Genomic DNA, 24043 nt, shown 5'->3' on the forward strand with positions numbered 1-24043 from the left:
AAGAGCAGAGGACTCCAAGATAATGGAAGTCTATACTGAACCCATGTTAGAGCCTCCTCCTATACAAGTTTAAAATGAGCAGGTGGAAGAAAAGTTTGTTTACTTCATAATGGATAAGTACCAAATAGAATTTCCATCCTTTACATGAGCAATGTCTACCAGTCCTAAGAAAGTGGTTAGTTTCTCAACCAAAAGTAAGAATCCAATGGCAAACAAGTCTTTATGTCTCAAATACCAAAGGAAAAATAGCAGTCCAAAAAATACTTACATGTAAATCCCAAATCCTAACTTCCCCATCTAGGCAGCCAGAAGCAATAAGGCCTGAGATGGTGGGATGAAAAGTGACACACCATGGAGTACGGCGGTGTCCAATCAGAGAATGAACACATTTGCCAGTCTTAACCTCTGTAATGTAGATGTTATGGTTCACATGTGTAGACGCCAAGAGAGTCCTAGGGAATCAAAATGTACAAATAATTAAGAAACACATGGGGGGAAAAAAATTTTATCAGCTTTAGAAAACAAAAACCCAACATTATTCCCTACACTATTCACTACAAATGAAAAAAGTTAAGGCATGCCTGCTAGGTAGTTTACACACAAAAGAAATATTCTGATTTTTAAAGGCTTCTGGTTTTCCCATACTGTCCCCAAATAACACATATTGCCTTCATTGCTGGTGTCTATTGGTCAGGCAAAGCAATGTTATTAAGAGTCTAGTTAAGTTCTGTGCTTTGTCTTTTATTCTTCTGTTTTGGCATTATTTGCTTACTTTCTCTCTATCTCTAAATTATATTTTATATATATATAATTATATATATAGAGAGAACATGTGTGTGTGTGTTTGTGTGTGTGTACACATATGTACACCATACACACCTTCACACATTCATCCAGTGCTTCAAAGAATCTCTAGGGATTAATCTGGATGATCAAGCTAAGTCAAAAGTACAGAAAGCCATGTCATCACAAATCTTAAACTACAGCTAAGTATTAGATACCTGTCCGGGCTGAAGGCCAGTAAGAAGGTCGAGCGTGGACTATCAGGCAGTTCTACTCTCTGGGAGAAAATAAATAAATAAATAAATACATACATACATACACACACACACACACACACACACACATATACAGCATAGCATAGCATGATTTATAAAGTTGGGGTTACTCTGGCTCTAAAGCACAGAAGACATTCCAGATTAGTATCACAGTGCAAACTAAAAATCTGAAGACAACAATCAAATTATAAATTAAGATAAATCTAAATCCAGGAAGAACATTTCTATTCTTATCTTTTTACATTATAAACCAATTTCCCAAACTAGCTAGATCAAGTCTCATGGATAAGATAAATTATATCACCACTCTAGCATTAATCTATTCCAAGGAGCCACTTTCCTGTCACCCCCCAAAAATCCTAGGTCAAGAACACCGTTTTCTTACCTTGCCTTCCCATTTCATCCATCGAGTCTTATCCTCCACCAGCTCCTGCAGAAGCCTCTGGGCACCCATGGCACGAGTACCCCGTTCTCGGCCCCAGAGGATTCGTACAGCATTCTTCTCTGGGACAACTTTCATGGTGCTCAGGAGCCACTGTCGCACCAGGGATCAGAACTGAAGGAGCAAGCAATAGCTCCACACACAGAAATAGCTAAAATGAGGCCATTCAGGTCCTTGTCAGCTATCCACATGGAAATCTAAGGAATGAAGAATAATGTCAAATAATGCCTATTCTATACCAGAGAGGCTTCCATTACAAATACAATTCTAGCTCAAAGGAGAAAGTGTTCTTTTCATATTTAACAATGGTTTCATAGAAAAGGTACATCTTCCAGAATTTTTCTTTCAAAAATATTTCATCTTGTCATATTCCTTCTACTTTATGACAAATTGGACATTTTCGACCACTGATCATATTCAGTTCTTATTCTTTCATAAAGCAGAAAAAAATTCCTTCTTAATAAAAATCCCTAAAAACTCTCCTTAAAAATAAAAATGTAGAGTTATGGGTATGGCCTAGTGGTACAGGCCCTGGGCTCAATCCCTAGCACAAAATAAATAAATAAACAAACAGCTGGGGAAACAGGGAGATGGCTCAGTGGGAAAAGAGCCTGCTACCCAAGCATGAGTTCAGGTCCCTAGCACCCATGTAAAAAGCCAGGTATTGTAGCATACTACCTGTATCCTAGCACTGGGAAATGGAGACAAGTAGATTGCTGGAATTCACTGGCTGACTAGCCTAGTAAAATCAGTGAGCTCCAGATTCTGTGAAAAGCCCCGTCACAAAAATAAGGTGAAGAGCAATTAAGGAAGATACCTAGCATCTACCTCTGGCTTTCATACATATACATTATGGTGCTTTGAATGAGAATGAGCCCCACAGGCTCATGTATTTAATGCACGGTCAGTGAAACTGTTTTAGGAAGGATTAGGCAGTGTGGGCTTGTTGAGGAAGATGTGTCACTGGTAGTAAGCATTTAGTTTTCAAAAGCCAATTCCAGGCCCAGGTGTGTGTGTGTTCTCATTCTCTCTCTTTGTCTGTCTCTGTCTCTCTGTCTCTTTCTCTCTCTACCTCATGTTAGTCATTCATATGTAAATTCTCACTACTGTTCCAGCACCATGCTCACCACCATGATGGTCATGGACTTACCCTCTAAAACTGTAAGCAAGCCCTTAACTGAATGGTTTGTTTTTTTTGTAAGTTGCCTTGGTCATGGTGTCTCTTTACAGTAATAGAAAAGCAGCTAAGACAAACATGAACATGTACACATACACATACCATCACACTCAATAAACAAACATAAATAACTAAGCTGGAAGGCAGCTCAATGGTAGACTTCCTTCCTGTTTAGCACGCACAAGCGCCTGTATTCAATTTGTAGCACTCCAAAAAGTATCAGTAATAATTTAAAATACTTTGGAAAATCAGGGCACAGTAGCTTAGACAAAAATTCTACAGAAAGGCTGTGGTGGAGGCCGACATATGGCTTAGTAGTAGAATGCTTGCCTAGCATCTCTAAAGCCCCTGGTTTTGTCCTTAGCACTGGAAAAACAGAAAGAAGTGTGGAGGAAAGAAGGGGAGATAATTTAAAAATACAATGGCTGCTTCTGAGTGATAGCTTAAGGTAACTTTAAAAAAAAAAAAGACATAGTTCATATAGTTGAGGCTACCCTCAAACTATGTAGCTTGAATTTCTGACCCTCCTGCCTCTGCTTCCCTACGGCTTGGATTACAAATGTGTCACCATGACTAGTTTATGTGGTGCTAGGAACTAAACCCAGGGCTTTATTCATGCTAGGCAAGAATTCTACCAGCCAGGGTGTGTGTGTGTGTGTGTGTGTGTGTGTGTGTGTGTGTGTATCATTCATATATATAAACACATATATATATATATATACACACACACACATATATACCATAAATTGGTAATTTTAAGAGGTGGTTTTCCACTTCAGTTTCAGGGAAAGGGTCTACAGAGCTCAAACTGGCCTCAAACTCCTGTTCCTAGTGTTTTTACCCAGACATAAGGCACTATCCCTGGCTTCTTCTAGCTTTTTTAAATTTCAAAAGTAGTAACTGTCAGAGGGGGGGTCATTGTTGTGCAAACCTATAATTACAGCACTCTGGGGCTAAGGACAAGATGATCAAAGCTTTGAAGCCAGTCCAGGCTACATGGCAAATTCTAAGACATTCTGAGCTGCAGCACAAGGCTTTGTCTTAAAAAGAGTAGAATGTGGCAAGATAGCTCAGTAATAAAGGTATTTGCCACAGAGACCTGAGTTTGATCCCCATAATCACTGTAAAGGTAGAAGCAAAGAACCAACCACACAAAGTTGTTCTTTGACTTCTATATATACACATGTACAAAAAAAAAATAAAGTCTTTTAAATTAAAACAAAACAAGGGGGAATTAACTGCTTATTAGGAGAGTCAAACAATAATTGCCTCCCCTTCTATTTCTCAAAAGGCTGCAATCTACAAAGCACACAATCAGATGCATAGAAATACAGATATAAGGAAACGTATTTATAGCTTGTGCTAAAGGAGTTTTCTTCCTGGAGCATTAAAATGGATTAGGTCAGAAAGATTCTACAGTAAGGCAAGTCCTAAATTCCTAGTCCCATAATCAGTTCCCTACAAAGTGCTAAACACAAAGCTTTGCTTCACTCTTATGGTATAATTCTTACCAAGCTTTGTTTGCTTTGCTGTGTCTGGGTGCTGGGGATTGAACTCAGGACCTTGAGTTTGCTTGTCAAGTATAGTACCACCATGACACACACCCAACCTCTCATCACCAACTATTAACCAACAAAATATTTATATACAGTGAAAATGTCAACGAGGGTTGCAAGCCAACCTCCAGAGTAGGTTGATCTTTTTAGTGAACCTGCTCCAGGCATTCCTTTATTCAAACTAATAGCTGAAATATTTCTTAACTTTTACTACTAACCAAGAAAGTACAAGAAAAACAGTTTCTATTAGTTCACCTTAACTCTTTTCTAAAACTATAATTCTTTTACCTAGTATAGAGATCTTCAGAAGAAATACTTTGAAACTCCTTTGACCTAAAGATACAACATAAACTACATTGAAACCTTTTATAATCTCACAACAAACAGTAGAAACAGCAATAGCAGTCCCATTTCTCTGTGTGTGTTTGGATGTGTCTGTGGGAGTATGCACCAAGTCACAGAATAACCTGCAGGAGTCAGTTCTCTATTTCCATCATATGGGTACCCAGAATTACACTTAGGTCACTAGGCAACAAACACCTTTACCCCTTGAGCAACCTCACTGATCCAGGCCCCCTTTTAAAAAAATAAAATAAATCTTCCTTTCTGTAACTTTTTTTTTTTTAAAGATTTATTTATTTATTATATATGAATACACTGTAGCTGTCTTCAGACACACCAGAAGAGGGCATCAGATCTCATTACAGATGGTTGTGAGCCACCATGTGGTTGCTGGGATTTTGAACTCAGGACCTCTGGAAGTGCAGTCAGTGCTCTTAACCACTGAGCCATCTCTCCAGCCCCCCTTTCTGTAACTTTTGAGTTACAGGTTACAAATATTATATGATTCAAAGAACTATGATACAACCTTCAGTTCCTACAGGAATTAAAATGAGAGGGAGGGAGGGAGGGAGGGAGGGAGGGAGGGAGGGAGGGAGGGAGAAAGAGGGAGAGAGAAGTTTCTACAAATATCATCAATACAACTTAAAAAAAAAAAAAAAACTAACCAAAACTCACGACTACCAAAAAGGCCAGGGCAGTGATGGCACATGCCAGTGGATCTCTGAGTTCAAAGCCAGCCTGGTCTACAGAGTGAGTTCCAGTACAACCAGGGCTGCACAGAGAAACTATGTCTCGAAAGACAGAAACAAAACAAAACAAATTACCAAAAAGCATGTCTATCAATTTCCGGGGACCTAAATTCAAGAGTTCAAACCATAAACAATCTGACTGACAGGTAGTCAAAACTTAAAGACACCACAACAACTGCATTTCTCTTTTTTTTTCCCTCTGGGGAAATATATTTACTATTGTTTAAAAGAAAAGTGGATCTTTTGTTGGTTTGTTTAAAAGAGTCTCACTGTGTAGCCCTGATACCCTAGAACTCACTTTGCAGACCAGGCTGGCCTTGAACTCACTGAGATCTGCCTGCTTCTCTGTCTCCCAAGTGCTTGTATTAAAGGCAAGCCCCCACCACCATATGAGAGGAGACTTTGCTGCATCCCACGTAACCAGAAGTCAGATTAAACGAAAGGCAGATAGGCCTGCTAAAGGGACTCTAGCCAGCCTGGGCATTGCAAACATGGCTTAGCAGGTCTTGCCCTTCTCTCTCATTTTCTCTGCCTTGCTAATAATCATTAGATTAAATTACTAAATCTAGCCACCAAGGTCTGTTCCCTTATTTGGTCACTTCCTCCTCCTGAGGTTGACTACCAAAGTACTGTTATCAAAGTATTAAAGTCCAGCAATCACCTAATTAACATGCCCAATTACAATTACACCTCATCCTAACACAGGGTTTCCTCCTTTTACCTTTACATACCACCATGTTCCTATGTGTCGCATCTGTCTCCTATCTAGAGGCAGTCCTTTGTTCTCCTCTAGGACAGATACTCCTTCTCCCTCATCCTCTATCTCCTGTCTCTTATTCCCTGTCCTTTGATCCTCTGGGGCAAATAAACCTCCCTTTTTGCTGAGAACTTGGTCTTGGGGGTCCTGGCTAAGGAGAAAGTGTTAGTGAGGTGCTTTTCATTCCTCTTTTTTGTTTGTTTGTTTTTATTTTGTGTGTATGTGTATGAGAGAGAGAGAGAGCTTTTAAACCAGAATATATTTTAAACCATTATACATTCTTTTTTTTAAAGATTTTATTTATTTATTTATTTTATGTATGTGAGTATACTGTAGCTGTCTTCAGACACACCAGAAGAGGGTATTGGATCCTATTACAGATGGCTGTGAGCCATCATGTGGTTGCTGGGAATTGAACTCAGGACCTCTGGAAGAACAGTCAGTACTCTTAACCACTGAGCCATTTCTCCAGCCCTCATTCCTCTCTTTAAAAAGAAAGGTTTCCCAATGTGTAAATTAAAGAAATGAAGAAACCCCAGAATAGTCTCTGATGCCATTATGAAGTCCCCCAAATCAGTGCTTAATCACAAAAAGACATATGCAAGGTATGTTAATGACAAGGAGGTGTGTGCACACGTGCACGCATGCGTGCGTGCACACAAACACACACACACACAATTAATGCCAAGATTCCCATTTACCTACACATATAAAATTAATCACTCCAAAAAGATAAAGGGAATCAACCTTTACAGATTTTCTCTGATATCTAATATGTAATTATATTTAACTACTCTATAAAAAAAATCTAAAGTATGCCACAACTCACTAGAAATAAGAGTTATAGGTTCTTCTTACAATTTGATCTATGCTAATGATTTTATCCCACATTCTACTTAAGATTTGTGGGGAAGGGGAGGGAGGAAGGACAGACAGACGAATGGACAGATTTTGGGTAAGTCACTTACTTCATTGTGACTCAGGGTCTTCCCTTCTCTACTTTGTAAGATTATTATAAGGCTCCAATGAGTAAAGAGCAGTAGAAGTGTTAGATTCACTAGGATTCCCCTCACTAAACCCACAGTTCTTCAAAGTAGCAGATTTCTAAGAAACATTTCAAAGGCAGTTACCACACAACAAAGTGAAACATATTCAGGACAAATAAAATGATTGTGTGTGGGCAAAATAACTAAATGCAGCTGGGACTATCTCCACATCAATAAAATAAGGCAAACAATTGAAATTAGGAATGAAAACACAAAAGTGCATGCACGCGTGCACACACACACACATCAAGAAGGGAGGAAAGATTTATTTATTAGCCAGGTATGGTCGTGCATCCCTTTAATAGCAGACCTTGGGAGGCAGAGGCAGGCAGTTCCAGGCCAGCCAGGGCTACACCATCTCAAAAGAGACCCTGTCTTAAATAAATAAATAAATAAATAAATAAATAAATAAATAAATATATATTTTAAAGTATATATGTGCAGGGGCGTGCACACAAGTGCAGTTGCCAGTGGACTCCAGAACAGGACATAGAATCCTCTGGAGGCAGAGTTTGTTTAACGTGATGGGTCATTCATCCCATATAGGTGCTCAGAACTGAGATCAGGCCATATGCAAAAATAATATCTTCCCTTAACTGCTGAACCATTTGACCAGCTGATCTTACAGCACTTGGGGAATATGATTCAGAAAATTAAGATATTTTTAGTTGTTTGCAAACACTCCCACCCCCTGCCAGCTCCCTATGTAGCCAAGAATGATCTTGAACATATGATCTTCCTGCCTTCACCTCCCCAAAATACCAGTACACCCAGTTTTCAATGCTAGGAGTCAAACCTAGTATTGGCTTAACACATGTTAGGCAACCTCTCTAACAACTGAGCTTCATGTACACCAAGTCCCTGCTTAGCTATTAATAGAGCTCAATTTCCTCATTTATTTAACTGTTATGTGTCTGCCACCTGAATGTGTCCATGAAGACAAAATGTAAGAATAAAATCAGCCATGATACTGACACATATTCAGTAACATACAGGTTTTAACCCAAGGATTTAACTCTTTGGGAAAAGAAGTCATTATCCTGGGGCTGGTGAGATGACTCAGCATATAGTGGCACTACTGTCAAGTTTAACAACTTAATTTCAATGCCTAAGACACTCATAGTAGGAGAGAACCAACTCACAAAGGCTGTCCTCTAACCTCTACAAGTGTGCTATAAATTTCACGTGTGTGGGAGCTGGAGAGATGGCTCAGTGGTTAAGAGTATGACTGCTCTTCCAGAGGTCCTGAGTTCAATTCCCAGCAACCACATGGTGGCTCACAACCATCTGTAATGGGATCAGATATCCACTTCTGGTGTGTCTGAAGAGAGTAGCAGTATATTCCCATATGTAAAATAAATAAATAAATCTTTAAAAAAATTTCACATGTGTGTATGTACACACAATACACAAAATAAATTAAAAATAAATATAATAAAAAGTATAAATATAGGCTGGAGAGATGGTTCAGAGTCTAAGAGTACCAGCTGCTCTTCCAGAGAACTTAGGTTTAATTACTAGCACCTACATGACAGCTCACAACTATCTGCAACTTCAGTTCCAGGGGACCCAATGTCCTTCTTCTGGCCTCAGGTACAAAGTACACACAAAATGCACAGACATTCAGTGAGGCAAAATACTTTAAAACACCTAGAACAGGCCGGGTGGCGGGGGCGCACACCTTTAATCCCAGCACCTGGGAGGCAGAGGCAGGTGGATTTCTGAGTTCGAGGCCAGCCTGGTCTACAGAGTGAGTTCCAGGACATCCCGGGCTATACAGAGAAACCCTGTCTCGAAAAACCAAAAAAAAAAAAAAAAAAAAAAAACCCTAGAACAACATGATGACACATACCTATAATTCTAGAACTCCAGAGGCAGAGGTTGATGGACTAAACTCCTTGAGATTAAACAAGATCTAGAAAAAAAAAAAAAAAACAAAGAAAGAAGGAAGGAAGAGCAAGCACAAGCTGAGTGATGGTGGTGGTGCGTACCTTTAATGCCAACACTCTGGGAGGCAGAGGCTGGTAGATCTCTGAGTTTAAGGCTAGCCTAGAACAAGAGCCAGTTCCAGGACAGCCAGGGCTATACAAAGAAACCCTATCTTGGAGGGAAGGGGGGGGGGACTAACAAAGACAGAAAAATGGGTAGAGAGATAACTCTGTTGCAGCTAAGAGCACCTGCTGCTCTTTCAGAGAATCCATGTTCAGTTCCTAGCATCCACGTGGGGCTTCTCAGAACTGCCTGTAATTCAAGGGCAGTGGTTCTCAACTTTCCTAATGTTGCAACCCTTTAATACTGTTCCTCATGCTGTGGTGACCCCCCAAATCATAAAATTACTTTGTTGCTACTTTATAACTGTAATTTTGCTACTGTTGTGAATCATAATGTAAATATTTGTATTCTCCAATGGTCTTAAGTGACCCTGTGAAAAGGTTATTCCACATCCTCACAAAGGAGTCTTTGCCCACAAGTTGAGAAACACTGCTCTAGGGGATCTGATGCTGGCTGGCCTCCACTGGTACACACACAAACACACAACAGATACACAAATACATGCAAATAATAACAAAATAATAATCAGTTTTTTTAAAAAAAATCTTGAGCTAGTTTTATAGCTCAGTGGAACAGTAAATGTGTAGACATGCATGAAGCCATGGGTTGATGTCCAGCACCATCAAAAGAAAAAGATAAATTTTAAAAATCCTTTAAATAAACCTAAGATCACTTACATAACTAAAGTTCTCCCAACAACTGGAAAATTAACTACAAAATGTCAAGCCTTTAATTACAGGCATACAAGTGGCCTAGTGCTTATAGAAATGGTATGTAGGTACAGTTTCTACACACAAGGCTTACTGTAATTGGAAGCTTTGTTTTCATCAATAGGACCTTACTACAGGGCACACTACAGGGTAATTCAAATGACACCGTAGAGAACCAAATCTAACCAGCTAGCACCAAACCTCTAGTAACCACACTTTTCTCCAAAGAGCTCTTGCCAGTCTTTTATGCTAGACTAAACTTAGGGGGAAGATAGAATTTTGGACAACACAACACACAAATCATAGAATTAAACAAGTAACAAATTCTTAAGGCAAACTCACCAAGAAGAAGAAAAACTATTATCATGAACTGTGTTTCTACTCATGTAGACTACAAAAAGATAGTTTAGGATGTGACAAGGTGCTGGTGTTAATTGAATCTAGATGGAGAAGTTATATGTACTGTTTACTTGTTGTAGCCATAATTTCTAAGCTAGAGACAGTATAGAATATCCATGTATATAGTAGCTGATTAAACCCCAGTTTCAGCATTGGGGGTGTGAGTAGCTAAACTTTCTTGCTCTTCTTGAAGTCAAGGAAGTTCTGTGTTCCATACTCAGCAATGAAAAAAAGGAGAGGATGGGGAAGCTAGCACAATCTTGTAATTCTAGAGTACTTGGAAAGTAGGATTAGAAGAATCAGGAGTTCACTCTCAGCTACAGCAATGAAGTTTAGATCAATGAAGTTGTGCTACAACAGGCTGTCTCAGTAAAACTAGCCCAACTACATTTCTCCACCATTTATCTCCTCCTCATAATATAGCCCAGACTAGTCTCTGATTTGAAATCCTCCAGCCTCAGTTTCACCAGTGTACAAGTGTGAGTGTGACCATCACACCCTATTCCATCATTTTCTTGGCATACAAAAGTTTCCTGACTTCTCAGAATAATTACTTAACCACCCTGTACCTCAGTTACCTGCCTCGTTCATGAAACTGTAACTATTAGCAGTAGTATTCATTATAGAGTTATAATCAGGTTAAAAGACATACCGTGTAAAAATCTGTTCACTACTATATATTTCGAATGTTTGTGGCAGAGCAATAGCCCCACTCTGTAATGATAACTATAACGCAATAATTTTAGATCACAAGGCCCTATAAAACAAATTAACTTTAGAGGCCACAAGCTAGAGAATGGCCTGGGCTATAAAGCAAGTTCCAAGCCAGCTTGAGCTATAAAATGAGACTCTGCTTCAAAACAAAACAGACAAACAAAAAAATCCCACAACAGCAAGACGAAGTGCCATACACCTTTGATTCAGCATTTGTGGGGCAGAGACAGGCAGATCTCTGTAAGTTTCAGAACAGCCAAACCTACAGAGTGAGATCCTATTTCAAAAAATCCAAAACAAAACAGGCTTCTAAGTTCTAATTTTTAAAAATGTAACTCCTGCCTTAAGTTTTTTGTTTGTTTGTGTATGGGGGTGCAAATGTGTGTATGTGTGAGCATACATGCACGAAAGCAGATACAAAATTGTTAACAGGCTTGCCCTGAAACACTGGACATTCCTATCCTTTCTTTAAAGGCCCCTCCCCCAATACAGCTTCTTACAGACCTCTATTACCCAGCTTTCCTGGACTCAAAAAAGACTTTTTTCTCCATTTCTCTCCTCTTGAAAGCTGCAGATATTTACAGCTGGCCTCTCTTGTTAAGAAAATGTGTCCCGCTGGGCAGTGGTGGCGCACGCCTTTAATCCCAGCACTTGAGAGGCAGAGGCAGGTGAATTTCTGACTTCGAGGTCAGCCTGGTCTACAGAGTGAGTTCCAGGACAGCCAGGGCTACACAGAGAAACCCTGTCTCAAAAAACAAAAAAACAAAAAACAAAAAAAAAAAGAAAATGTGTCCCATACAGTCTAGCAATTAGGTTCCTGACTTCACCCAGTGCAGAAATGTAAAGCTTATACTGGGTGTGGTGGCACATATCTAACCTCAGCAATCACTCCCAAGGCACAGGTGAACATATTTCTGTGAATTGGAAACCAACCTGGTGGTTTACACATCAAGTTCCTGGCTGGGGAGATCAAACTAGTAAAACAGTCCTTGAGGGACTGGAGAGATGGCTCAGTGATTAAGAGCCCTGACTATTCTTCCAAAGGACCCAGGTTTGGCTCCCAGCATCCACATGGCAGCTCACAACCTTCTTTAACTCCAACTACAAGGGACCCAATGGTTTCTTCTGACCTCCTGTATTAGTCAGAGGTCTCTATAGTCACAGGAATGTCTCTATATATTAAGGGAATTTGTTGTGATGGCTTACAGCCTATAATCCAACTACCCCAACAATGGTCAGCTGTGAATGGAAAGTCCAAGGATCAGTCCCACAGGCTAGTTGTTTCAGCTGGTCTTCTGTAGAAGTAGATTCCAACAGATGTGCTGGCAAGTAAATGCAAGCAGGCGAAAAAGAGCAAATCTTTCTTCTTCCAATTTCTTTTTTTTTTTTTTTTTTTTTTTGGTTTTTAGAGACAGGGTTTCTCTGTGTAGCCCTGGCTGTCCTGAAACTCATTCTGTAGACCAGGCTGGCTTCGAACTCAGAAATCCACCTGCCTCTGCCTCCCAAGTGCTGGGATTAAAAGCGTGCACCACCACTGCCCGGCCAATGTCCTTATGTAGGTCTCCAGCAGAAGGTGTGTACCACCATGCCTAGATCTGGAACTTGTTTTGTCCCAGGCTGCTCTTGAACTTGGAGATCTCTTTGCCTTATTCTCCTGGGATTAAAGGTATGCAGTTCCTTGTCTGGGCCTAAGCTTTTCATAGCCACTATGCCTCAAGGTCTCCATGCCAAGATGCAGGTGAGAAACTTGTATCTTCCAGCTTCAAGATCCGGATCACAGGTGAGCCTTCCCATTCTGGACTGTAGTTCATTCCAGATATAGTCAAGTTGACAACCAGAAACAGCCATTACATCTCCACAGGCACCAGTCATATAGACAGGCAAAACGCCTCATACACATAAAATATTTTTAATAATAGTACTCCAGCATCAAAAAAATAAAACAAAATTCTACAAAAAAAAAAAAAAGTGTCCACTGCAGTGCACTCAACATCATTTTTGATGAAACCTTTTACCGCTGTCATCTTTTTTCCCTTTTTGACAAATATAAACTATGAGGTAGTAGTTAAAATAACAGCTAACATTTTTATAGTGCCAGGCTCTGATCTTAATACTTTGCATAACATTTTTTGGAAGTGAGGCTTCACGGTGTAGCTCAGGTTGTCCTTCAGGTTTTAATACTCCTGGCTTGAGTCTCAGATGCTACAATTACAGGCATGTCAAAGGAACTCTTTATAATCCTCATTAGCCCCACCCAAACATGAGACGAAACAAGGCATCAGTCCCAGAGTGGAAGATTCAGAATCTGAACCTAGAAAAGCTGATGAGTAACTGTCAAAAAAAAAAAAGAACCAAGGCAGTCTGAATCCAGAGTCTACACACCTAATAACCACAGGCAGAGTCCCTACAACACTCCCGTGTTCATGTGCTAGCTTCACATATACTACATTAACCATGTTCCACCTACTTTACACTTTATCAACTGCAAATCTGTGTGTTTTATATTTTTAGTGTTCATTTCCTCTGAGGTCAAGAAAAAAGGGGGCTTAGTGAGTGGCTCATCATGAGAGATCCCATTTTTCCATCTTCTGCTAGCCCATGGGAAAGAGTCCAACTGCTTGAGGCACCACACAACCTCCAATTCCTAGAAATCCCTGGAGCTAAAGCGGTAGTATTGTCAAAGCCTTGACAACATTAACTGAGGATTCTTTACATCACCCAGAACAGACTAATAGCAAAACAAACCCTGGAAGAACTTAAGAAATTTATCAAAGTTCACCAAATAAGTCAGTGGCCAGAGCAAGATTTGAATTCAGGCTTAGCCTTCAGACAGTATCAGAGGCAGGCTTCCAAGCCTTGGCTCAAGGGATACTGAGTTCACTGTTCTTCAATCTTAAGAGTCAGCCCAGGTCAGGTTCTTGGCTGTACAGAATAGGGAAAGACAAAAATTCCCTTAAGGCTTTAGGAAAAGAAGTCAAAATTCAGAGTTCTTAGGCTAAAAGAACCAAATGCTCCTCTACTTTGCCAATCAGTTTCTCAGCCAGGCAAAATAAGGTGCTGCATTTAAGAACCTAGTCATTTTTAGCTCTGACTAGAAGCAGAATTCTTCTTGCCCAACATTTCAAATTAAGAATACTTGGGGCAGGCAATCTGGTAAATGTACTTGCTGTCAAGCCTGATGACCTAAGTTTGACTCTCAGAACCACATGGTGGAAGAGAACTAACTCCCAGAAGTTGTCTGACTTCTGCTCACATACATACACACATGAACCCAAAATAAATAAATGTAATAAAAGAATACTCAAAAAGAAGGAAGATTTGCAAAAGCCAGTAGCCAACGAATATTTACTAAACATAGACTATGTACTCAACACTGTTTTAGGCCCTAAAGATACGACAAGAAGAAAAACACTACTGTCTTTAGAAGCTTATGTGACAACTGATAATACTAAGTATTAACACTTTCACGTACATTCTAAGAATAAAATACAAGGGAAAACTGGGGAGTGGTCACTCACAGTCTTTTAATATAGGGTACTAGAGGAGACCTCTGAGATGAAGGTGACTTTAGATGAGCATACTAAAGTAAAAGTATAAAAAGACAGGAAACTTTGATACATGTAAGAAGCCAGCAATCGTGTAATTAAAGCACAACTGACAACAGAAAGAGACAAGTGAGTACTAGAATATTAGAGAATTTTAGCCAAAGAAATAACAAAATAATAGAAACTGGGACAAGGACAGAAACAACAATAATGGACATAATCAACAGAGAAATTCAAGCCCAAAAGTTCGCAAAACCCAAGATACAACTCACAGACCACATGAAGCTCATGAAGAAGGAAGACCAAAGTATGAGTGCTTCAGTCTTTCTTAGAAGGAGTAACAAAATACTCATGGGAACAAATATGGAGACAAAGTGAGGGACAGAAACTGAAGGAGGGGCCGTCCAGAGACTGTTCCACCTGGGTATCCATCCCAGGTGCAGTCACCAAAGGCAGAGGCTGATGTGGATGTCAGAAAGTGCATGCTGGGGCTGGTGAGATGGCTCAGTGGTTAAGAGCACTGACTGCTCTTCCAGAGGTCATGAGTTCAAATCCCAGCAACCACATGGTGGCTCACAACCATCCACAATGAGATCTGATGCCCTCTTACAGGGTGTTTGAAGACAGCTACAGTGTACGTACATGTAGTAAATAAATAAAAACCTTTAAAAAAAAAAAAAAAAAGAAAGTGCATGCTGACAGGAACCTGACATATACAGAGGCGGATGCTCACAGCTCACCATTGAACTGATCATGGGGTTCTCAATGAAGAAGCTAGAGAGAAGACTGAAGGAGCTGAAGGGGTTTTCAACCCCATGGGGAGAGTAACAATACCAACCAACCAGAGCTCCCAGGGTCTAAACCACCAGCCTGGGAGCACATAGGAAGGGACCCATGGCTCTAGCTGTATATGTAGGGGAGGATGGCCTTGTCGGGCATAGGTGGGAGAGGAAGCCCTTGGTCCTGTGAAGGCTGGATGCCTCAGTATGGGGGAATTTGAGGGCAGGGAGGTAGGAATGGGAGGGTGTACATCCTCATAGAAGCAGGAGGAGGGGGGATGGGATAGGGGGGTTTCTGCTTTGTTTTGTTTGTTTGAGACAGAGTTTCTCAGTATAGCCCTGGCTGTCCTGGAACTCACTCTGTAGAAGAGGCTGTCCTTGAACTCAGAAATCCGCCTGCCTCTGCCTCCCAAGTGCTGGGATTAAAGGCGTGCACCATCACTGCCCGACCAATAGGGGGGTTCTGGGTGAGGGTGAAAGGGGATAACATCTGAAATGTAAATAAAATATTCAATAAAAAAAAAAAAAAGAAAAGGAAAAAAATAGAGAAATTCAGAAGATATTCTAAAGAGACAGCTAAGGAGCCAAGCACAGTGGCAAACACTTGTAATCCTAGCACTCAGGAAGAGGTAGTAGTAGAAGGATCAGAAATTCAAGACCAGCCTAAGCTATCTCAAAAAAGAAAAAACAAACACAGAACTGATACATCAGTTATGAGAAAATAGTGCACAAGTGAGCTTAATTCCCAACAGCACTGTCATATCTGTCACTGTCATATCTGCAGGGAGATAGGGAATTTCTGGCTTCCACAGACACTGCACTCACATGCACACATCCACACACAGATACACATATTCACATGACTAAAAGTAATAAAATGAAAATAACTAAAGAAATTATACATGTAATATATGCAGCGGAGTATTAGGAAAAAAAATTAAAAGTAGATCCTAGAGTCAGGTGGTTGTGGTGCAGGCCTTTGATCCCAGCACTCAGGAAGCCAAGGCAGGCAGATCTCTATGAGTTTGAGGCCAGCCTGGTCTACAAATTGAATCCAGGATAGCCAAGGCTTGTTACACAGAGAAACCCTGTCTCAAAGAGAGAAGAAGGAAAAAGACTTTAGAATAAAAACCATTTTAAAACAATAACTAAAGTATCCTTACATCAGAAATAGGATCAATATTAATCTGGGAAGCTAGTTCAGTCCCAAGCCATGAAGGCATGAGGTCAAAGGTCCATTCTCAGAATGCATGCAAAAGGGCAGAGCATGGAGGCACATGGTTGTAATCTCAGTGCTGAGCAGGAGAAGACAAGATGGATCCTAGGAGATAAGCAGCCTGCCTAGATTAATCAACAAGCCCAAGCCAGTGAGAGACCATGTCTTGAAAACAGCATGGTGGTTGGAACAATACCTAAGGTAGACTTCCAGCTCCCATGTGGATACGCATACACCTGTGTACATGCATTACACACACATTCATACAAAATATAGTAATATGAAAGCTTTCTATGTATACTAGCAGAAAAATTCTAGTATCTAAATATCTGACAATTGATAGTTATAGAATGTAACCTTAAATTTAAAAATTACTTCACTATATGACTGAATAATACTCAGTACTTTTCAAACACATTTATGCTTCACAACAATACTAGTAAGATAGTTACTATTGTTATTCCCATTTCTCAGATAAGAAAACATGATGGCACACACCTCTAATGCCACCACCCAGAAAGGTAGAGACAAGAGGATAGCTCAAAAACGCAAGACCAGCCAGGACTAGAAGACAAGATGGAAAGAAAAGAAAGAGAGGGGGGAAGGAGGGAGGGAAAAGAGGAAAGAAAGAAGAGGGAGGAAAGGAAGGAGAGGAAGGAGAGGGAGGGAAGGAAGGAGAGGAAAGGAAAGAGAGAGAGGGAAGGAAGGAGAAGAAGGAAGGAAAAGAAAGAGAAAAAAGCAAGAAAGAAAGGTAAAGTATGGGACTCAGAGAAGTTAACAAAACAAGATCTGGTAGTTCTCATCTCTAATCTCACACTGAGGTTGAAGCAGGAGGATTGCAGTGAGTCTGGAGTCAGCCTGGACTACAACATGTCTCAAAACAAAATCAAAATAGCCTGGGACTAGTTGGAAAAAATGTCTTGCCAGCACTCATAAAACCCAATATAGCAATTTATTCCTGTAATTTTGGAAGGAGAACACAGATGGATCAAAAACTGAAGGTCATCCTTCCTGACTGAACCAAGTTTAAGGCCAGCCTGGACTATATGAGACCCTGTCTCAAAACATCGAAAAGCTGACTTAGGATAGAGACAAGAAGGGAGAAAGTATCTGAATTTATCTTAGTACAGTGATCCACTATATAACTTTAAGCAAATTACTTGACACCCATGCCCTCACTACTATATATAAAGAAATTTACCTTGTAGAAGTTAACCATTACTGGTAGAGTATGGAAGTTAATTAACATCTGTAATACATACACTGATCATCAGATCAGCAAGACAAAGTCTAGGCAACAGCAGTTTCACCAGTGACACTGTGATGTTGTGCAAACCATCAGAAATCCCTGTAAGTTATAAAAGCCAGGTGAAGTGAAGTGGCACACATCTGTAATCCCAGCACTCCAGAGGTGGAGACAGGAGGCCTGGGTTTTCAAGTCATCCCCAGCTACATAATGAGGCCGGCCTGAGCTACCAAAAAAAACACTGTCTAAAAAAATTTTTTTAAGTTATACATATCAAGAAAGGATGTGAAATAAAACTGTACTTCTTTTTCCTTAATTTTATTAAATTAAAAAATATAAACCATAGCCTAGTGGTGGTAGCCTTTAATACTAGCATTTGAGGCAGAGAAAAGCAGATCTCTGAGTTCAAGGCTAGCTTGGTCTACACAGAGAAATCTTGTCTTGAAGAAGAAAAAAAAAAACAACCTGATGTATCATATAACCTAATAATTGTATTACTGGACATTTATTGCAAAAAGATTAAAAGTTAAATTACATTCACACAAAAACTTGAACACAAAAAGACCCCTCAGGCTTGCTGGCCAGCCAGTCCACCTGAATCAGTGAGTTCCATGTTCAATGAGAGTCCCTATCTCAAAAACTAAGGTAAGGGTTGAGGAAATGGCTCAGCGGTTGGGCTGCTCTTCCAGAGGTCTTAATTTGAAATCCCAGCAACTACATGGTGGCTAACGACCATCTATAATGTAATGTGACCTCTATAATGTAATGTGTATACCTCTTCTGGCATGCAGGTATAGATACATACATATATACATGCACGCACATGCATACACACACACACACACACACTTTAAAAAAGGAGCTGGAGAGATGGTTCAGTGGTTAGAAGTACTGACTGCTCTTCCTGAAGTCCTGAGTTCAATTTCCAGCAACCACATGATGGCTCACAACCATCTATAATGAGATCTGATTCCTTCTTCTGGTATGTATGAAGACAAAGCACTCATCTCTATATAAAATGAATTAATCAATTAATTAATTAACTAAAAAACTAAGGTGGAGAGTGATTTTGAGGAAGACAATGCCAACCTCTGGCTTCCACCTACATATACAGGCACACACATGAATATGTACACACACATTAAAAAAAAAACTTGGACACAGATGTTCACAGCTGTTTTATTCATGACAGCCCTAAAACTGGGAGGAAAAAAAATCCTTCAGCAAGTATAATTCAACAAAATCTATCACATCTAAACCAAGAAATACAATGTAAGAAAACAATTTAAGAAAATGAAAACTAGCCGGGTGGTGGTGGCACACGCCTTTAATCCCAGTACTTGGGAGGCAGAGGCAGGTGGATTTCTGAGTTCGAGGCCAACCTGGTCTACAGAGTGAGTTCCAGGACAGTCAGGGCTATACAGAGAAACCCTGTCTTGAAAAACAAAAATAAAAACAAAAAAAAAAAGAAAATGAAAACTACTTTTATATATCGACATGATGGCTCACATTTTTAAATTCAATCCTCAGGAGGCAGAGACAAGAGAATTTCTCTGAATCCATGGCTAGCCTGGTCTACACAACAAGTTCAGAACAGCTAGGGCTATGTAGGAAGACTTTGTCTCAGAAAAAAAAAACAAACAAAAGAGAAGGAGAACTATTGATACTTAAAACATTCTAGGTCATTATGCTGAGTGAAAAAAGATGACCTAAAACTGCATGTTTCCATTTCTCCCTCTCTCACTCGGTTGTTCGTTGTTTTTTTGTTTGGTTTGTTTTGGTTTGGTGGGTTTTTTTTTGTTGTTGTTTTTTGGGGGTTTTTTTTTTTTTTTTTGGTTTTTCGAGACAGGGTTTCTCTGTGTAGCCCTGGCTGTCCTGGAACTCACTCTGTAGACCAGGCTGGACTGAAACTCAGAAATCCGCCTGCCTCTGCCTCCCAAGTGCTGGGATTAAAGGCGTGCGCCACCACCGCCCGGCTTTTTTAAAGAATTCTTTATTTATTTTATGTATCTGAGTACAATGTCTTCACACGCACCAGAAGAGGGTGTCAGATCCCATTACAGATGGTCGTGAGCCACCATATGGTTGCTGAGACTTGAACTTAGGACCTCTGGAAGAACAGTCAGTGTTCTTAACCGCTGAGCAACCTCTCCAGCCCCCTATTGTTCGTTTTATATACTGAGGATTGAACCTATAAAGTCTCTGACATGCTCAGCAAGTGCTCTATCACTGGACTACACCTTAAATCTTTTTCTATTTGAGACAGCCTCACTAAATTGCCAGGCAAGTCTGAAACTTGTCAATCCCTAGTTTAGCCTTCTGATTAAATGTGATTACAGGTCTATATCACTAGGTCCTGTTTATATACCATTATATAAATGACTAATATATTTATATTAGTGGCTACCAGGGATTTCTGATGGGTTGACAGTGTTTGGAGTTGGGGCACCTGCTCCTCCATGTGTTCTCCATAGAATCTCTAAGCAAAAATTTATTGCGATTTAGCCCCTACACTGCCAGCCTAGACACTTTAACTTGGAGACTAAATGAATATAAAAAGATATCAGAAGAGATTCTTGTAGTAGCAGAAATGTCCTGTATCAGTATCAATACCCAGGCTGTAACAAAGTACTAGGATTATCCAGGATATTCTAACTGGGCAAAACTAGAGAAAAGGCCTCACACAATGGATGGATAGATGGACATCTGTTCCCGTTTTTTAACAATTGCATGTAAACATACAATGTCAAAATAGTTTAATTTTTTAAGTAACATTCATTCCTTGTAACAAGTTTTTAAAGTGCACTATTTTAATTCCTCCTAATTTTTCCCACTCCCATGTTCCTAAAACCACAGTGACTCATACAGCATAAAATATCCATTCAACTTAAGTTTTTGGGTTTTGTAACAAAATGTGATCATACAAACCATCTATTTCTCTGCAACCTATCTTTTCACTTTTTAATCACTAAATCATAGAAAAAGGGAAAATGAATCTTTTCTAAGCACCAAGAAAGATTACAGGTAGAGGACACTTGCTGCCTGCAGCCAAGCTGGCAGATGTTTACCATGCTAATATAGGACACGTGAGTTAGCCATTCTGCCAGAGTGAAAGAAAGAATACAGGACATATGCAGTAGCATTTTCAAGTTCTGCAAAAATGCAAGGTCTTCAAGAGGATCCCTCTATGCTTCCTTCATGAAATTAGCCTGTAGACCCAAAACAGGAAGAAATATTTTCTTCAAGACAGGCCTGGCATAGTGGTATACACCTATGATCCTAGCACTCAGGAAACAAAGGCAGGACGATTGCTTCACGATCAAGACTAACCTGGAATACACAGAGTTTCATGCCAGCCTGAACTATAGCATGACCTTGTCCCAAAAAAAACAAAAAACAAAAAACAAAAAACAGCCGGGCGGTGGTGGCGCACGCCTTTAATCCCAGCACTTGGGAGGCAGAGGCAGGCGGATTTCTGAGTTCAAGGCCAGCCTGGTCTACAGAGTGAGTTCCAGGACAGCCAGGACTACACAGAGAAACCCTGTCTCGAAACACCCCGCCCCCCCCCCCCAAAAAAAAGACTGGAAAGATGGCTCAGTGGTTGCTGTTCCAAAGACCCAGGTTCAATTCCCAGCACTCACATGGCAGCTCACAATAGTAAGTTCCAGATCTAATGCTCTCTTCTAGCCTGTCTGGGCATGACACACATGTGGTGCACAGATATACATGCAGGAAAAATGTACGTACATGTAAATAATAAAAAACTAAACAAATAAACCACCAAAAAAATAAAAACCCCACTAAACACCACCATATCGGGCATTGTGGATGTCTTTAATCCCAACCCTCAGAAGACAGAGGTAGGTGAATCTCTTATGATCAAAGTCAGCCTGGACTATATAGGGGGAGTCCAGGCTAGCCAAGGCTACATAGGGAAACTTTAACTCAACAAACAATAAATAAATAAATAAAATGTATTGGGCACAGTTGTACATGTCTTTAATCCTAGCACTTTTGATTCCCAGCACTCATGAGACAGAAGTGGGAGGAATCCTTTTTGAGTTCCAGGCTAGCCCTGTTTTATAATTAAAAAAAAAAAAGTTGGTATTTTATATTTTATATTATGACATCTCCCAAACCATTCCTAATTTACAGATAGACCTGGCTCAGTGTGCAGTTACTTGCCTATGATCCAACAGCTAATTGTAGAATCTCTTAGAAGCATCACCTATCAATAAAAAGCCAATGGCCAATGAGCTCAGGCAGGAAATAGGAGGTGGGACACTGGCAGGAAGAGAGAGGATTTCAGGAAACATGAGAGCACAAAACGGGAGATTCAAGGGAGAGCCAGACTGGACCCAAGAGACAGACCAGGTAGATGAAGGAAGAGGGCTGAGACTGAAGCCAAGTGGTAGATATAGAACTGTTAAAAATATATATATATGGGCTGGAGAGATGGCTCAGTGGTTAAGAGCACTGACTGCTCTTCCAGAGGTCCTGAGTTCAAATCCCAGCAACCACATGGTGGCTCACAACCATCTGTAATGAGATCTGATGCCCTCTTCTGGTGTGTCTGAAGACAGCTACAGTGTATTCATATATAATAAATAAATAAATTTAAAAAAAAAAAAAAAATATATATATATATATAAATATAAAAAATTAAAAAAAGAATAGTTTAAATGGTTAAATAAGAGCTAATCAAGGAATGAGCCAAAGCTATGGCCTAGGGATTTAATAATAGCTAATTAGTTGCAGAGTCATCATTCCAAAAGTCAGGACCAGGAAAGGAAAAATGGTTAGATATTGTTTTAACAGCCAACCAATGTTGAAGCTGAAGTTCAAAGCTGCAAAATCAATTTTCTTCCTTTCTCAGGTCCTTCTTTCCATTTGATTACATGTCAACAAAGGGATTTTAATAAATAATTGTCTAGCACAAGCCTCTATATATGCATAGTCTTATAGAGACAGACAAGATATATGATAACTTTCACTGAACTTACTTCCATTTATCCTAATTTTGGAGGACTTCATCACTACATAGGAAACACTACTGCAGGTGACAGAGGACAGAGAACTGAAAACAAAGGCTTTTTAGTCTAGGGAAGAGACCACAACTACATACACCGAAACTTCTAACTGCCATGCTGAACAATAGCAACTTCACTTAAGGAAGTACTAAGTGCTGTGGTTTGAAGATTCCTGCTACTCTTGCCAGAGGAAAAAGACAATCTCTCACATTAGCTTCTTTCTAACTGTCCTGGTTAAATTCTATCGCAGTTTCAATTCTGTAAAACTACACATTTCCTTTCTTGATCTCCAAAGTCCTATGAAACACTGCACTTGACATCCTCAATTAGATGGACAAGCCTGAAGGCTCATGTAAGAAGGAAGCTCAATCTCCAAAACAATGTTATTTTGATATGTCTGGCAACGGTATAGCCCTGGCTGTCCTAGAACTCACTCTGCAGACCAAGCTGGCCTCAAACTCAGAGATCCACCTGCCTGTGCCTCCCAAGTGCTATTTTTTTTCCAGACAGTCTCATATAGCCCAGGTTGGCCTTGAATTCCTGATCACCCTGCCTCCATCTCCAAAATGCTATGATTATAGGTATGTGCCATCTGTCTGGTTTATACAATGCTTGGGGATCAAACCTAGAACTCCATGCAAGCTAAAGAATCACTCTATCAATTAAACTACATTGACAGGCCCTCAACTAATTTGTGTGTAGATTCATTGGGGGGAGAGGGTTGTTCATGGGTGTGCCGGAGGTAAACTCTAGGTATCTTCTTACTCCATTGCTCTCTAATTTCTTTCTTTTTTTTTAAATTTATTTTTAGACAGTGTCTCAGTGAACATAGAACTGTTAACTGAGATTACTAGCTGGCCAATAAGCTTCAAGCATGCATGGCTCTCTGTCCCTCTAGCACTGGGCTACAGATACATACCACTGCACCTGGCTTTTACATGGGTGTAAGAGGTCCTCATGATTGCACAGAAAGCATTTTACTAACTGAGCCATCTCACCAACCTCTTAAGCAATTTTACAAGAGTCTCTATCTCAGGTAAGCCTGTGAAACAAGATTATCACAACACTTAATAGAGAAAACTCAAATCACATACTCTATAGCAGCTGCAGGTGGTGGCTTTGATCTCTGTTGTTTAGGAAGAATGATGATGATTCAGACATAGCAGAAACCCTCCTTTGATAAGGAACACAGGAACTAGGAAGGTGGCTCAATCAGTAAAGACAT

General features: G+C 40.0%; 1 protein-coding gene across 2 annotated transcripts in view; it reads right to left on the reverse strand.

Moving 5' to 3' along the window:
* Nucleotides 1-24043, reverse strand: part of Ambra1 (autophagy and beclin 1 regulator 1) — a 185991-nt gene that overhangs the window by 149818 nt on the left and 12130 nt on the right. For both annotated transcript variants that reach the window (XM_028778469.1, XM_028778470.1), the window contains exons 2-4: nt 1444-1697; nt 1002-1060; nt 269-452 (exon numbers count right to left, since the gene is read on the reverse strand). In XM_028778469.1, coding sequence (XP_028634302.1) covers nt 269-452; nt 1002-1060; nt 1444-1578 — 378 coding nt within the window. In that variant the 5' untranslated portion in view covers nt 1579-1697. The remainder of the gene's footprint in view (nt 1-268; nt 453-1001; nt 1061-1443; nt 1698-24043) is intronic.

Source organism: Grammomys surdaster, unplaced genomic scaffold, assembly GCF_004785775.1.
Source record: "Grammomys surdaster isolate TR1022 unplaced genomic scaffold, NIH_TR_1.0 338, whole genome shotgun sequence".
Classification (NCBI taxonomy): domain Eukaryota; kingdom Metazoa; phylum Chordata; class Mammalia; order Rodentia; family Muridae; genus Grammomys; species Grammomys surdaster.